We start from the raw sequence: 16,852 nt of genomic DNA, 5'->3' as shown, positions 1-16,852 counted from the left end.
TCTGCAAGACCTACTCTCTAAGGCTACGTTCACATTTGCGTTGTGCGCCGCAGCGTCGGTGCCGCAACGCACAACGCAAACAAAAACGCACCAAAACGCATGCACAACGCTGCGTTTTGCGCCGCATGCGTCCTTTTTTCCATTGATTTTGGACGCAGCAAAAATGCAACTTGCTGCGTCCTCTGCGCCCGGACGCGTGCGCCGCAGTGACGCATGCGGCGCAAAACGCAAGTGCGACGCATGTCCATGCGCCCCCATGTTAAATATAGGGGCGCATGACGCATGCGGCGACGCTGCGGCGCCGACCGCAAATGTGAACGTAGCCTAAAACCCACGCCAAGACTATGGATTTAGAAGATAGATCCAGAAGGAACAATGTTAAACTTAGAGGCATTGGAGAATCTATCCTTCCGGGAGACTTGAAAGCTTTCTTGCAGGATTTTGTTGCGGCTGCTCTCCCTCATTTTGCCCCAAAGGACATTATAATTGATCGCATACAGCGGATCCCTAAGCCGACTGGTCTGGGGCCTTCGGTCCCGAGAGATGTGCTCGCCCGCATACACTTCTACGAAATGAAAGAGAACTTTCTCCAAGCTTTGAGGAAGAATCCGGCTCTGCCTGAAAGATTTGCATCCATCACAGTTTTCCCGGACCTATCTCCGGGTACCTTGGCTCTCCGTAAAGCTTTTGGTCCCTACACGGCTGTTCTCAGGGAAAAAGGCATTCCATATCGCTGGGGATTTCCCACTAGGCTTCTCATCCGCAAAGATGGATCCATCACCACCTGCCTGACCCCGTCTCACGCGGCGTCTGCATTGGCGGGATGGGGCCTGCCGGCTCCTGGTTCCCCAGTCTCGAGGGGTCCCTCTGGGTCTGGGAGTGGCCGCAATCCCAAGGCCCGTGTTGCATCAGACTGGGAGGTCGCTTGAAGAATTTTACAACTTTTGGTTCCTGGCTATTTCCCGCACTATTTGGGTACTTTTTTTTTCTTTTTTTTTCCTCTCTTGAGGTTTGCATCTTTTTTTTCTGATTTCATATGCTGTGTTGGTCTCCTTTGGGAGTGTTTGCAGCATCTCAGTTTTTTGCCCCATAGGTGAACTGTTTTTTTCTGATTTTCACCTTCTGGACTCAGGATTTGCCTGAATGGACCTTGTTGTCCTAATCTTTGTGTTGTATGTTCTGTTTGTCTTTCCCTCCCCCCTCCCACCCTCCTGGTTCCCCCTACGCATGTTCTGATCCGCAGCTCTCTTGTTGTTTCTTCTTGTGCATATTTCATTGGTGCTCAATATGGGCTAAGTCTATTTATCCTGTTTTACCATGAGTGTTTCGTTGTATTCCATTAATGTAAATGGTCTCAACTCCCCGGGCAAGAGGTCGATTGTCTGGAGGCATCTAGGTAAATCTCGTCGGGACATTATATGCCTTCAAGAAACACATTTATTGGAATGTGACAATGTTAGAATGTATTCAGGTTTATATCCACATCAATTCTTTGCAAATGGTCCGTCAAAGAAGGCGGGAGTAGCGATTTTCTTTAGCAAAGCCAATGCCTTCCAACTGATCCGTTCCATTGTGGATCCGATGGGCAGGTTCATTGTAGTCATTTGTCTGATTAATAACGCCCCCTATACCATTGCGTCAGTTTATGCTCCCAATGCCGGTCAACTTAAATTTTTAGAGGTTTTTTTTCAAACTTTGCAGGACATCCAACATGGTCACAAACTGATTGCTGGGGATTTTAATGTGCCAATGTCTAAGGTGTTAGATTGCTCTTCCGCTTCCCTGTCAAGGAAGGAGGCGGGGCCACTAATCAACTCATATAAACTGCATGACATATGGAGGTATCTGCATTGTGGCGAGAGAGATTACACATTCATGTCTCCCAGACACGGTTCCTATAGTAGGATTGACTATGTGCTGGTGAATGATGTGGCTCTTCCTCACTGCATCTCGGCAGATATTGGTAGTATCACGTGGTCAGATCATGCCCCGGTGTCTCTTACTTTGAGGGACCCTCTTGCTGTCAGGCCTCCCGCACATTGGCGTCTCAATACTCATCTTCTCACTAATCAACTAAATTCCCAGTTTATGGAGAGAGCCTTACAAGAATTTTTCTCCTCCAATGATACCCCAGATGTGCGGGATGATACCCTTTGGTTTGCTCACAAGGCGGTTGCTTAGGGTTGCTTTATTAAAATGGCTGCAACAGCTAAGAGGAAATATAATTTGCCCCTTCAGTCGGCCCTGGACGAACTAGCTCGTCTTGAGTCTGCACATAAGATGTCCCCTAACCCGGCGCTCTTTTCTGACCTTTCTAAAACTCGCATGAAGGTCCGGCAATTACTTCTACATAGAGCTGAGAATGCCATGAGGAAAACCAAGGCCAGATTCTATGCAATGGGGGATCGGGCGGGTGCTGTTCTTGCTAGGTGGGTCAGGAGGAGAGAGGCTCAATCCAAGATTCCATTCCTGCTTGGATCTGATGGTTCCCGTGTTTACAATCCCATTCATATTGCTGAGGAGTTTGCTTCGTACTACTCCTCTCTCTATGATCTTAGTTCTGACCCGGGAGTCCCTCAGCCCTCGCCGGAGCCAATTATGGCGTTCTTGGAGAGAGCTGATCTTCCCTCGGTCAGTGCGGAGAAGCTTTCCTTTCTGAATTCTCCTATTGTTGAGTCTGAGCTTTCCCAAATTGTCAGGGACTCTAATAAATGTTCCTCTCCAGGCCCGGACGGTTTTCCTTTTCTTTACTATGCACAATTCTTCTATGTCCTCTCCCCTTTTCTCCTTCGCTTATTTAACAACTGGGCGTCTGTTGATAGCATTAGGGCGGAGGGGTTGGAGGCCTCCATCGCGACCCTCCCTAAACCGGGGAAGCCCACAACGTCTCCGGGAAATTTTCGCCCCATAGCCCTCCTGAATTGCGACGTTAAAATCTATGCTAAAATTTGGGCCAATAGATTGATAGCGGTGCTCCCCAGCCTTATACACCCCGACCAAGTTGGGTTTGTCCCTGGTAGGCAGACCAGAGATGGCACAAGACGACTGATTGATCTCTTGGATGTGGTGGAGGGGGAGGGTCTCCCCAGTGTATTCCTGTCTCTTGATGCCGAAAAGGCGTTTGACAGGGTACACTGGGGATACATCGAGCTCACGCTCGGGAAGTTTGGGCTCACAGGACTGATTTCCAGGGCCATTATGGCTTTATACTCGAATCCCTGCGCGTCGGTTTGCTCGGGCGGCTTTAAATCTCGGACATTCCCGATTTTGAACGGGACCCGTCAGGGCTGTCCCCTCTCCCCCCTTATTTTTGCTCTGATCATGGAGCCTATGGCTGCCTTAATTAGACAGTGCCCTGATATTAAGGGGGTGCGGGTTGGAGAGACTGAACACAAAATTGGACTTTACGCTGACGACGTAGTGTTGACTTGTACCTCGGCCTTAACTTCACTGAACGCGATCACCTTAATTTTATCCCAATTTTCGGCGGTATCATATTACAAACTTCATCTGACTAAATCCATTATTTTCCCCCCTTTTCCTTCCGGCTGATCTCCAAATTCAAATTCAATCTAAATTTGCGTTTATTTGGGCCCCTATGGGGTTTTCGTACCTGGGCGTCCGGATAACTAGGTTGGATAACATCGTTCGTTCTAACTGCGAGGAAACTATCACCGAAATTAGGAGGGGCATCGATCAGCTATCGAGCTCCTCACTTTCGTGGATGGCCCGTATACAATCCGTTAAAATGCTATTTCTCCCAAAAATTATCTATTTATTTAGGTGCCTTCCCCTCTGCATACCTTCCAAATTTATCTCGGCTTTCCAGTCGATCATAGATCGGTTTATTTGGAATAACAAGCCACACAGGATTAAGCGCCAAATAATGTCCCTTCCGTACTCTATGGGTGGGTTGGGTGTTCCCTCGATCCAGTTTTATTATAGGGCGGCGATCTTGGAGCCTCTTAAGCTTTGGTGGGAGGGGAACTCGCAGTTACCCTGGGTGCTCATTGAATCTCATTTCGCTCCCAGAAACTCTCTCCAATTACTTTTGGAGCTTTGGTTGCTCCAGGTCTTTCCTCGTGGCCCTACTCTCCGCTCTATCAAGACTGCCTCTAAAATGTGGACATCAGTTTGTTCTTCCCAATTCCTATTTATGTATCATTATGTTTCCCTACAGGCCCTGGAATGTGCCATTGGGCACACCTCTCTCTTCTCCTGGGGGGCGCGGGGGGTGCACCGGGTGGCTCACCTATTTGGCTCAGATGGCTTAATGTCGTTTGAGGTCCTTGCAGGTAGATTTTCTCTCTCCGGTAGAGATTTCTTTCAATATCTACAACTCCGCAGTTTTCTCAGGTCACGTCGGCTGTTCGGTGCCCCCCCGCCTCTCTCGGAGGACTCAGCACACCGGTTCTTTAGACCGGCCACTTTAGTGCCCCATGGCATCTCTATTATCTATAAGGCCCTTTTATCCCATGATATTCCTGCTAAGCTTCCTTTTATGATTTCTTGGGAGTCCTCTCTTGGTTTTGATGCATCTCTAGAGGACTGGAACTTTGCGTTGGTGCATCCCTCTAAATATTCCTCGTGTATAGGCCTCTTGGAGCAATCAAAAAAGATCCAGCTGCAATGGTATCTAACCCCTGCTCGCTTAGCCAGGTTTGGTCCCTCTTTTTCCCCTCTCTGCTGGAGGGGATGCGGGGCTATTGGTTCCGGATCTCATATCTGGTGGTCCTGTCCGCGGATTCAGGTCTTCTGGCGTCAAGTTGAAACTCTGATTGCGGAGGTCATTCAGGTTCCTTTTGTTTTAACCGGGTGTCTGGCTGTTTTGGGTGTCTCCCTTGCGGGATTCCCCTCCCCTCTCCGTCCAATAATCTCTAATATTCTGATCGCTGCTAGACAATGTATAGCGGGTCATTGGAAATCCTCAGATATTCCATCTATGGCTATTTTGATTTCCAAGATCAACCTTCATTTTACCTATGAAGCAATTATGGCACAGAGCCTCTCCAAGAAAAATAAAGTGCTCTCCTGGTGGGATCCTTGGGTTTCCTCAGTTCACATACCTCCGTCCGCCCTTGCTCTCATTTAGTAACTTTTATAAGCTGCGATTTGTGCTATGGTTAATTCTGTATTTCTTTGTTGGAATTGCTGTGATTCTGAACATTGTGTATTCTTCCCCCTTCCCCTTGTACCTTTATCCTCTTTGTTTCTCCTGCGGGGGATGTTATATGTACTTGTGTACTTATTTCTTTATTGCTAATAAAAAGTTAATTGGTTAAAAAAAAAACAAAAAAACAAATTGGATAACATTTTACACAAAACCCCCAAAATGGGCAGGACAAGATTATTGGCACCTTTCGAGGATTGTGAGTTAACAACTTTGCTTCAAGCATGTGCTGCTCGTTCAAACTCCCCTGTGGCAAGTAACAGGTGTGGGCAATATGAAAATAACACCTGAAACCAGATTAAGAGGAGAGGTTGACTAAATCTTTGCATTGTTTGTGCCATTCTAAGCATGGAAATCATAAAGAAAACAAGAGAACTGTCTAAGTACTTGAGAACCAAAATTGTTAAAAAATATCAACAGTCTCAAGGTTTCAAGTCCATTGCCAGAGATCTTGATGTTTCTTTGTCCACGGTGAGCAACAGACAAGATGTGTACAACCCATGGCACTGTAGCTAATCTCCCTGGACGTGGGCGGCAGAGAAATGTTGATGAAAGGTTGCAACGCAGGAAAGTCTGGAAGGGCAGAATCCAATCAAGTTTCAGAGAAATTGAAGCTGTCCTGCAGGCTCAGGATGCATCAGTGTCAGAGCGAACTATCCATCCACATTTGAGTGAAATGAAATGCCAAGGCAGGAGACCCAGGAGGACCCCACTGCTGACAGAGACATAAAGCTAGACTGCAGGTTGTCAAAATGTATGTGAGCAAGTCAAAATCCTTCTGGGAAAGTGTCTTGTGGTTAGATGAAACCAAGATAGAGCTTTTAGGGAAAACACATCATTCTACCTTTTACCAAAAACAGAATGAAAAGAAAACAGTACCTACAGTTAAATATGGTGGAGGTTCATTGATGTTTTGGGGTTGATTTGCTGCTTCTGGCACTGGGTGCCTTGACTGTGTGCAAAGTATCATGAAATGTAAATATTACCAAAGGATTTTGGGTTGCAATGTAGTGCCCAGTGTCAGAAAGATGGGTTTACATTCTAGGTCATGGGTCTTCCAACAGGACAATGACTCCAAACATACAGTGTGTCCGTAAAGTCATGTTGCACTTTTATAGTTTACATTTTGACGCCCTTTCTCTGGCCCAATCATATCAGACCTGCTCACGAGGAGAGATAACAAGAACCAAACAACACAAACTCATTTAAGCTGTTGCTGAGCCCCCAGTCAGATTAACCCCTGATAAACTGAACTCTGATTAATACACTGCCAGGTCTGTGACATCATGCAACCACAAGCTTATGCTATCATCTTGATGTGGTAGCGAACAAATGGAGCCCACATCGAGCTGCCCTGGATAGGTATGAAACTGGGAGAGTTTTTCTTTTATTTGCAGCAGAATTCACATATCTATCGTTTTTTGTTGCTTTCCAGTGACTGGTCAAAAGTGCACCATGACTTTACGGACACACTGTACTTCAAGAAGCACCCAGAAATGGATGGAAACAAATCGCTGGACAGTTCTGAAGTGGCCAGCACTGAGCCCGGATCTACATACCATTGAACACCGGTGGAGAGATCCTAAAATTGTTGTTGGGAGAAGGCGCCTTCACATATGAGATGTTATGAAGGAACAGATGAATGACCTCGGGGAGACCAAACATCCAACACTGCGGAGACACCATCACGTGTTTCTCAACGCAGTGATCCAGAACACTGCCCCCATCCCTTATGGGAAATATGCAAACGCATGTAAAGTAAGCTGCGGAGACACCATCACGTGTTTCTCAACGCAAGCAATGAATAGCCAGGCCTTTCTCCGGGAAGGAACAACCACGGGAAGGGCAGCATCCAATAAAGGAGAATATCCAATAAAGGAAGACCACCTATGCCAAGCATGGTATCCATCCACAATAGCCAGTTTCCTACTCCACACTGATGAGGGGCAAAAACCCCGAAACAGCTGTTTGTGGATGGATACCATGCTTGGCATAGGTGGTCTTCCTTTATTGGATATTCTCCTTTATTGGATGCTGCCCTTCCCGTGGTTGTTCCTTCCCGGAGAAAGGCCTGGCTATTCATTGCTTGCGTTGAGAAACACGTGATGGTGTCTCCGCAGCTTACTTTACATGCGTTTGCATATTTCCCATAAGGGATGGGGGCAGTGTTCTGGATCACTGCGTTGAGAAACACGTGATGGTGTCTCCGCAGTGTTGGATGTTTGGTCTCCCCGAGGTCATTCATCTGTTCCTTCATAGCCTTTCACCAGGCACTGCTCCTAATAGCCAGTTTCCTACTCCACACTGATGAGGGGCAAAAACCCCGAAACAGCTGTTTGTGGATGGATACCATGCTTGGCATAGGTGGTCTTCCTTTATTGGATATTCTCCTTTATTGGATGCTGCCCTTCCCGTGGTTGTTCCTTCCCGGAGAAAGGCCTGGCTATTCATTGCTTGCGTTGAGAAACACGTGATGGTGTCTCCGCAGCTTACTTTACATGCGTTTGCATATTTCCCATAAGGGATGGGGGCAGTGTTCTGGATCACTGCGTTGAGAAACACGTGATGGTGTCTCCGCAGTGTTGGATGTTTGGTCTCCCCGAGGTCATTCATCTGTTCCTTCATAGCCTTTCACCAGGCACTGCTCCTAATAGCCAGTTTCCTACTCCACACTGATGAGGGGCAAAAACCCCGAAACAGCTGTTTGTGGATGGATACCATGCTTGGCATAGGTGGTCTTCCTTTATTGGATATTCTCCTTTATTGGATGCTGCCCTTCCCGTGGTTGTTCCTTCCCGGAGAAAGGCCTGGCTATTCATTGCTTGCGTTGAGAAACACGTGATGGTGTCTCCGCAGCTTACTTTACATGCGTTCACATATGAGAGACCTGGAGCAGTTTACAAAAGAAGAGTGGTGCAAAATTCCAGCTGAGACGTAATAAGCTTGTTGATGGTTTTAGGAAGCGATTGATAGTTATTTATTCCAAAGGTCGAGTAAACAAATATTAAGTTGAGGGATCCAACAATTCTGTCCAAATCCATTTTGGGGGGTTTGTGTAAAATGATGTCCAGTTTGCTTTTTTTTTAATTCCATTGCACATAAAGGAAAAAACTATGTGTATAACTAAACATGTATAATTGCAATGATTTTCAGGGGGAAATACTTCATGTTCTGGAACAATTTCAAGAGTGCCAACACTTTTTGCCATGACTGTATGTAGTAAGTCCAAATCTCTAGATGATCCATCCTTTTACAGGTCCCTGCTTCCAAAAACCACATTTTTGCCATATTACCAGCAGACTGTTACCACAGTAGTGAGGACTTATATTTGAGGGGGGTGGGAGAAAAGACTGATATAGGGGGGTGGGAGAACAGACTGATATGGGGGGTGGGAGAAAAGACTGATAGGGGGGGTGGGAGAACAGACTGATAGGGGGGGGGGATGGGAGAACAGACTGATATGGGGGGTGGGAGAAAAGACTGATATGGAGGGTGGGAGAACAGACTGATACGGGGGGGGGGGGGGGGGAGATGGGAGAACAGACTGATATTGGGGGTGGGAGAACAGACTGATATGGGGGGTTGGAGAAAAGACTGATATTGGTTGATGGGAAAAAGACTGATATGGGGGTGGGAGAAAAACTGATATGGGGGTGAGGGAAATGCCCAAGTCCTAGAGAGTGTAGGGGGTCTCAATGAGCAGACAGGTATAAATTTTAGCAGTCTTACACCCAATTTCATACAACAAAATCACATTACCCTGCACCACGGCTGTTTTCAGTTTTGGGTTTGAGGGCCCAGGTGCGTCTGCCACCCCGCCTGCTCCCATTATAGTTATCCCCTCGACTCTTATTGGTATTGACTCCAAAAGTGATGGCACATACATCCCTGTAAAAAAATCCGTCTGTGTGCCAAAAGGGCCACACACAGACCAATGCAGGGGAATGGGGTAGTTTGAATGTATTTATTTTAAGAGCCACGACACCATTCTTCCACACCCATTTTGACCACATGCATTGCAATTACTAACATAAAAATCCGTATTGGCTTTTTTTTTTTTTTTAAACCTGTTGAGATAAAAACAACTGGTATAAAAACAGACATACGGATGACAACGTGGATGAAAATTGATGTGTTCTTCGTGTGGTTCATCTAAACCAGGTCTGAATAATTAGCGTCCCCTAATCCCTGGCAGGTGTGGACGGTCGGCAGTCAGGGGAGCTTGTCACTCGCTGTGTAATTACCCAGCCTCCATACGTGAGCGTGCCGACACATGTGCCCTCTTACTTAATCAAATAAAAGCAAATTACACCCCTACTGCCCGGGGGCTGTCTACTACCATGAGTCCCACCAATAATTAAATTCATGAGCTAAAAACATACCAGAATAAATATGCATGACGAGAGCAGCTGCTCAGCAATGATGGCCAAAAAGATAAAGCACCGCCATACCTGCTGGAGAAATGTGGCCGCACATGCTTTTCTCCAGGCTTATTGACTGAAACACTTGCTTAGTTCTATTGCCTCCAATATGCCGTTACCTGTTTTTTAGCATTTTATTTTTTACTGCTGCCAAAGGGGCACCGAGCTGTATTGGAGATGTGGCCGTCCACATGCAGGTGCAGCAGGACAGTTTTACACCGAGACCGGTCGTTCTACTGGGAGCGTGCATGCTGGAGCGTGCACGCTAGCTCCTGATCATCTGCGCCATTCATTTGTATAGAATGGCTCGTGACACAAGCAGTAGCTCAGGAGCAGCTCTAGTCGATACCCAAGTATCACCGAACGCAGCAATCCAGACGCCACTTATGATCCTCCCCCATAGACATAAGCTCTTCCAATGCAGCAAAGATGGCAGCGCGCACAGTTCAGGACAGCAGCAATATTTCACTGGTCTAAAAAGTCAGTCAAGTACCCTCAAGGAAAAAAAATAAAATAGTTTAGGAGTCTGAGGAGTGTTACACCCCTGAAGAGAGAAGATGAGATCATTCCTTCCATCATTAGCCAGCGTCTAGTGGAATGCGCACACCATTAGTCATAGCAGGGAGCCGCTACACATCCCTATGGAGGATCTCCGCTCTGACTAATAGGGTAACCATTGGACCCCACCCGATACTCCAAATGCCCTTTTAGGACATAAGAAGAGAGGTTTTAGGTAATCACTTAATAAAATTAAAAAGAAACAAAAAACACACAGACACCGTCATCCAGCTCTTACCTGCTGGTAGTAAATATATGCCAGGACACCTGCCAGAATCTCCAGGATGAAGATGCAGAGCAACAGGATAAAATACTAGAAGAAAAAACAATTATTTGGTGAGAGATATATACACACACCTTATACATGGTTTCATCTACAATTTAAAGGGGTATTCCCATCTCCAAAATCCCATCCCAATATGTAGTAGGTGTAATAATAATAATAATAATAATAATATTAGCAAATACCTCCCATTATAAATGTAGTATAGTTTTCCTGATTCGCTATGTCTCTTTCCTCATGTGCAGACATTGCAGGACCTTAGGTATCCATGGTTACGACCACTAGCAACTAGATAACTGTCACTATATCAATGGTCGTAACCATGGATACCTATGGTATCTACAGAAAACTCCACAGAACAAGTGTCCTCCAGATTCCAGTGGTGGAGACTTTACACCACTGCATCCATCACTCAGCATTGTGCTTGGTGATGTATGGCTGCGTGCAGCTGCTCAGTAATGACGCTTAAGGTGCACAATTTTTGTGCTCATGTTAAATACTAGAGGAGACATTTCTGAATGGTCTGCCATTCACATCCTAGCAAGTATACGTCACCATCTGTCTATGCCAGATATCCGTCTGATACTCTCCTGTGGTTTGATGTATAATATTTGCTGTGCCTAGATTTGGTTTCTCAGTTACGGAGTCAGCAGAGCGGTGGTGACTTCTGCCCTCTGCTCCTCAGCACTCGGCCCCCCGCTCTGTAACGTTCTGGGGTCTCCACTTTGTGGCCGAGTTGCTGCGCTTCCTTCCACTTCTGAATAATATCACTCACAGGTGATGGGGGAAGATTTAAGAGGAGAAATGTCAAACGGACTTTGTTACCCCGGTGGCTCCTGTTACAGGCCGCGTTGTTATCAGTGCACCACCGTCACATGTTAGTACTGGCTGACGGCTGGAGGCTATACAACAGAGTGTGAGGGGCCAGATGTTATTCACCAGGGGCAACGTGACAATGAAAAACCTGTCAGTTTGTGGCCTCTGTCATTATGATGCACAGGCCACAAGTATTCAAATTGCCTGTTCTAAGAAAAAGAGGACTTAACTCTATAGCGCCACCTGTTGGAAGTAGCGATCCTACAAGTCACAATCAACCCTTTAACGAGTCGTGCAATATGACTTAGGGTACCGTCACACATTGAAATTTTCATCGCTGCGACGGCACGATTCGTGACGTCGCAGCGTCGTATAATCATCGCTCCAGCGTCGTAGACTGCGGTCACACGTTGCAATCACGGCGCTGGAGCGATGCCGAAGTCCCCGGGTAACCAGGGTAAACATCGGGTAACTAAGCGCAGCACCGCTGCTCTCTGCTCTCACTTTCCGGCCGGCACTCAGAGCAGGAAGCAGACGGCAAGGGACCTGAAGGACACCGACGGGTGAGTATGTACGGTTTGTTTTTTTTACGTTTACGCTTGTAACCAGGGTAAACATCGGGTTACTAAGCGCGGCCCTGCGCTTAGTTACCCGATGTTTACCCTGGTTACAAGCGAAGACATCGCTGGATCGCTGTCACACACAACGATCCAGCGATGTCAGCGGGTGATCAAGCGACGAAAGAAAGTTCCAAACGATCTGCTACGACGTACGATTCTCAGCAGGGTGTCTGATCGCAGTAGCGTGTCAGACACAGCGATATCGTAACGATATCGCTAGAACGTCACGAATCGTAACGTCGTAGCGATGGAAATTTCAATGTGTGACGGTACCCTTAGGATAAAAGCCAAATCAGTATCTCAATTCGCAGACACAGTGTTTCGGGTTGTTGGCCTTTTATCCTAAGTCATATTGCACGACTCGTTAAAGGGTTGATTGTGACTTGTAGGATCGCTACTTCCAACAGGTGGCGCTATAGAGTTAAGTCCTCTTTTTCTCAGAAGTGGCAATTTGAATATTTAATTTCCCAGAGGAGCATTGCATGGCGAATAAGCCTCCTTACCTTGACAAGCCATCCGGTATGTCACTCTCCATAAGGAGAAACGTTACCCCTTAGACCCCAGGCCACAAGTAGTAAAGGATGTAAATAGAATGTGGCGCCACATTGTGCCGATTATTACCACTAGGTGGCAGTGTCCCTCCCTAATGCAGGCAGAAGGAGGAGAGGGACTAGCAGTTGTGTAGGGGAGGAGAGGGCGGCAGACAGACCACCACATTCCTGACATTACACCGGCATTACACAAACCTGCTCCGGGTACAGGCTCGCTCTGTAAATACACTCACACTTCTATACACCGTAACAAATGCCGCCTGTCCAGACCCCCTATTCATAGCAATACTCCACTCTACAGCCAGCCAGAAACGGCTTCTAAAAATACTACAAGAAGTATGTAATACATCTGTCTTCTGCGCAGGAGCAGCTCACCGAAAAGGAAATTAAAATTACAACATATCACTAACATTTTTTTTTTTCACCATTTCATCCCAATCACCTCACCCCCTATTTTTCAGTACATTGAAAAATAAATGGTGTCGTTCAAAACTACGAATCATCCCACAAAAAAAAAAAACAAGCAATCATACAACTATATACATGGAAAAATAAAAACAGTTATGGCTCTTGGAAGAAGGGGAGGGAATAATGCAAACCATAAAAACAAATATAGATTGTGGAAGTGAGGGGTTAGGGTAAGTTCACACAGGGCGTTTTTGCTGCGTTTTTTAAGCTAATTTTCAGCTGCTTTTTAGGCTGTGTTCACACGTTGCAGATTATTCGCGGTTTTTTCGCGTTTTTTCCCTATAAAAACGCTATAAAACCGCAAATAATCTGCTTATATTATGCATCCTATCATTTTTAATGAATTCTGCACTTTTTGTACACATGATGCGTTTTTTTCCGCGGTAAAAACGCATCGCGGTAAAAAACGCAGCATGTTCATTAATTTTGCGGGTTTTTTGCGGATTTCCCACTTAAAATGCATTGGAAAGTGTCCGGAAAAAACCGCGGCAAAAACGCGGCAAAACCGCGGCAAAAGCGCACGCGGTTTTCTTGCAGAAAATGTCCGGAATTCTCCAGAATTTTCTGCAAGAAATCCTGAATGTGTGCACATAGCCTTACAGTACCAGCAAAGCCTATGAGATTTCAGAAATTTCATGCACACACATTGGTTTTTTGTGTGATCAGTATTTTGTGCTTTGCTGCGTTTTTTGGGCATTGAGCATGTCACTTCTTTCAGCGTTTTTGCTGTGTTTTTTTCACCCATTGACTTGAATGGGTGTTGAAAAAAACGCAGCAAAAACGCAGGTATCATTATTTGCTGCGTTTTTGCAGCAAATAATGCAGTTTTTGACATTAGCATGGACAAAGAAAAAAAAAACGCACCAAATACGCAACAAAAAACGCACCTAAACCTGCGTTTTTGACGCAGCTTCTTTCCTGCCAAGAAGATCAGGTTTTGCTGCAGAAAAAAAGAAGCAAAAATGCCCTGTGTGAACTTACCCTTAGGGTAGGTGTCCACCTTCAGGATGGCCGGCGGTATGGACGGAGCGGCAAACTTGCTCCGCCCCGTTCTGTGACGCGATGATGCCGGATGTGTTCATTGCAGACATCCGGAATCCCCGCACCCCACACATAGGGCCCTGTGATTTACCTTGCAGCGGCACAGTGTCGCCACAAGGTATACGGACATGCTGTGATCTAAAAAGACGCGCAGCATGTCCGGAATCGCAGGGCCGCCGGGTGCGTGTTACCACGCATAGTGGAGAATAGATTTCATAAAATCCCCTCCACTATGCTGTAACATCTGGACGCTGCAGATTGAATGCTGCGGCTCCACGCTGCTATTCCGGATGTAAAACGGCACATGGACACATACCCTTAAAGTCCATATGTGTATTATGCGATAGCAGAACTGTGTTGGGTGGGTGGTCATGATACCCTGGTATTTCCGATGCGAGACGGATGGCACGTGGGGGCAGACGTGAAATCAGGACATAGTCCTAACCTCTTCTGGGGCAGCGGGACATCTCGCTGGGGCCGCGACAATTGGGAGACGTGTATGATGGAATAAGCACAGGTGCAAAATACTGATGGCATCAACTCACACTCCCATCAACCAGGAGGAACTGGTGCTTTGTATTTTGCAGGGACACAAGGGTTTGGGTAGGATGCCGGTCACACGCCTACATGTAGGGCACCATGCTGGCTGCACCCATACTATTAGATCACCACCACCTCCTGAGTCAGTAAAGCTCACTATTTCCCACTCCGTCGTGGATTGGATAAAGTGCCCCATCTCGTGCACAAAGCGTTACATACCCAAAATGCTGCTTGTGAGACATTTCTGCACCAGTGCGTCCGAGTAAAGGCACTTTTGGAATATTGGTCTGCTGTGCCACCATATACCATTATGACCTGTCTGCACGGACCTGGTATCTTATTCTTATATTGGCACGTGTGCCCTTAGTATGGCGTAGTTTGCAAAAATACTCAGCTCCCCTTGACGGCCAAGTCTTTGCCCCTCTCATACCTTTTTCACATACTCACCACTTTGAGCAGACTTTTTCTTTCCTTAAATGTTGCGCAGCATCCGAGGAAACCAGTGACCATTACGACAGCCCCGGCAATGACGAGGATATATGCAGTAGCGGCGTATATGCTGGATGGTAGAAGGCTGATGTAGTCACTTTTCTGGACCAGGGTCCATACTCCCACAGCCATGACAGCAAGGCCTGCCAACTAGATATATATTAAAAAAAAATATTGAAAGATGAGAAGCGGATAATTTTAGAAGCTTTTTTTCTGCAACTGGCGAAATATGAGAAATTATGAAACATCACGAGGATTATCTAGATCCATAAGGCCATGGATGTGCATGTTCGGTCGGGGCCCCTGGCATTGGTAATGGGCTACAACAGTCTGTAAATGAGACGCTGTCAGCTGCAATAACTGTACATACAGGAGGGGCAGCCAGTATGGTGCCCCCAGGGGCAGGGCTGTGGAGTCAGTAAGCCAAACCTCCGACTCCTCAATTTCCATGTCACAGACTCCACCAAAATGGGCTCCGACTGACTCCACAGCCCTGCCCAGGGGTAACTAATTTCACCCCCACGGAGGTCACTACTTCTTGCAATGGAGGTGACAATGACAATCACTTACCCAGAAAAAGAAATTAAAAGTGAAGAGCAGGTACTTCAGACATATTGTCCCGCAGGTCTCCTTCTTCTCATTGTACTCGCCCATGATGACTCTAAAAAACACAAATGAGAAGAGATTTATTAGCCAAGAAATTGATAGCCATGTCCAGAAAAATAAGAGACAAATGGATCAAAGTGCAGTAGCAAAAATGGCCATAGATTTCGGAGTATGGCCAGCAAACTTAAGGGGTTTTCCACCTTTGGGGACTTATTTAACCCTAAATACATGCATTTAAAAATCATTTTGGCAATTGGCTTTCATTAAAAATTTTGCACCACTTCTTCCTATAGCCTCTGTGTCGCACAGACTATTGTTGGCTGCAGAATGAGTTAACGGAGAATCTGTCAGCATACTCAGTCTGACAAGAGAATTTGCAGATCTTTTATCTAGCTTTTTCTGAGCTCCTTTAGGTGGATTTATGACCACAGTCCTAATCAAAGTTGAATGTTTCTCTGCACAAAGCCTGTAAAAGTCAATCAAAATGGTATAAAAATGATGAAATCCAATATAGCAAAACAATTTAAAGCCCAAAATAATGCATTTAAGCATTTTATTTTTTTTTAAGTGTCCCTACCGTAGAAGGTGGACAACCTTTTAAACAAATATTGGATACCTCCTACCTGATATTCTTCAGTGGAGAATAATGCCGTGACCTGTGTCACTTATATATACATGAATTATTTCAATTCTTCCGGTAACCTCGCAGATGAATCACTATATCCCCGTGTGAGTCACTCCAGCTGTCCTGATCTGTCTGCTACAATATGATATTCACAATCCAAGGCCAGACAGCACACAGCCACCGCTCCCATAGAATAAAGAATTTATATTGCTAATCAAATCCTAACAAAATATATGGAGGAAAAATCCAATTTTAATGGGTATTCTGTTATTAAATTGCTTTAGTTGCAAACTTATCTTTCACAGTGTACAGTTGGTTTCTATTGCTTTAGCTGAGAACATTTATCTTTCACAGTGTACAGTTCGTTTCTACGTTCGGCCACTCGTGTCTCCCCCGACCCTGGCAGAGTGTCCCCCGACCCTGGCAGAGTGTGCGTAGTAGTTAATTAACTTAACATCCCTGCCACTTTTCTTCAGCCAACTGATGTCTATACAGTAGTAATCACTCCCTCAAACCTTTTAGAAATCTTGTAAAATCACCAGCCACGCAGCTTTCAGAGCAGTTCTGACAGTCACGGCTCTCACTGTCCGGAGCTGTGCACTTGTTCAAATGTCCCTTTATCTCTGTATTAATAAACAGAGAACAGTGTAAACTCCGAACAACC

At 45.9% G+C, this 16,852-nt stretch overlaps 1 protein-coding gene across 4 annotated transcripts in view; it reads right to left on the bottom strand.

The window, feature by feature from the left end:
• Positions 1-16,852, bottom strand: part of CD151 (CD151 molecule (Raph blood group)) — a 46,589-nt gene that overhangs the window by 15,183 nt on the left and 14,554 nt on the right. For all 4 annotated transcript variants that reach the window (XM_077287825.1, XM_077287824.1, XM_077287822.1 and 1 more), the window contains 3 exons: positions 15,528-15,618; positions 14,916-15,107; positions 10,388-10,462 (listed from right to left, as the gene is read on the bottom strand). In XM_077287825.1, the coding sequence (XP_077143940.1) occupies positions 10,388-10,462; positions 14,916-15,107; positions 15,528-15,611 (351 nt within the window). In that variant the 5' untranslated portion in view covers positions 15,612-15,618. The remainder of the gene's footprint in view (positions 1-10,387; positions 10,463-14,915; positions 15,108-15,527; positions 15,619-16,852) is intronic.

The sequence above is a fragment of the Ranitomeya variabilis genome, chromosome 2 (assembly GCF_051348905.1).
Source record: "Ranitomeya variabilis isolate aRanVar5 chromosome 2, aRanVar5.hap1, whole genome shotgun sequence".
Lineage (NCBI taxonomy): Eukaryota > Metazoa > Chordata > Amphibia > Anura > Dendrobatidae > Ranitomeya > Ranitomeya variabilis.
The sequence above is the reverse complement of the archived record's forward strand: the minus strand, read 5'-3'. Positions and strand labels throughout refer to the sequence as shown.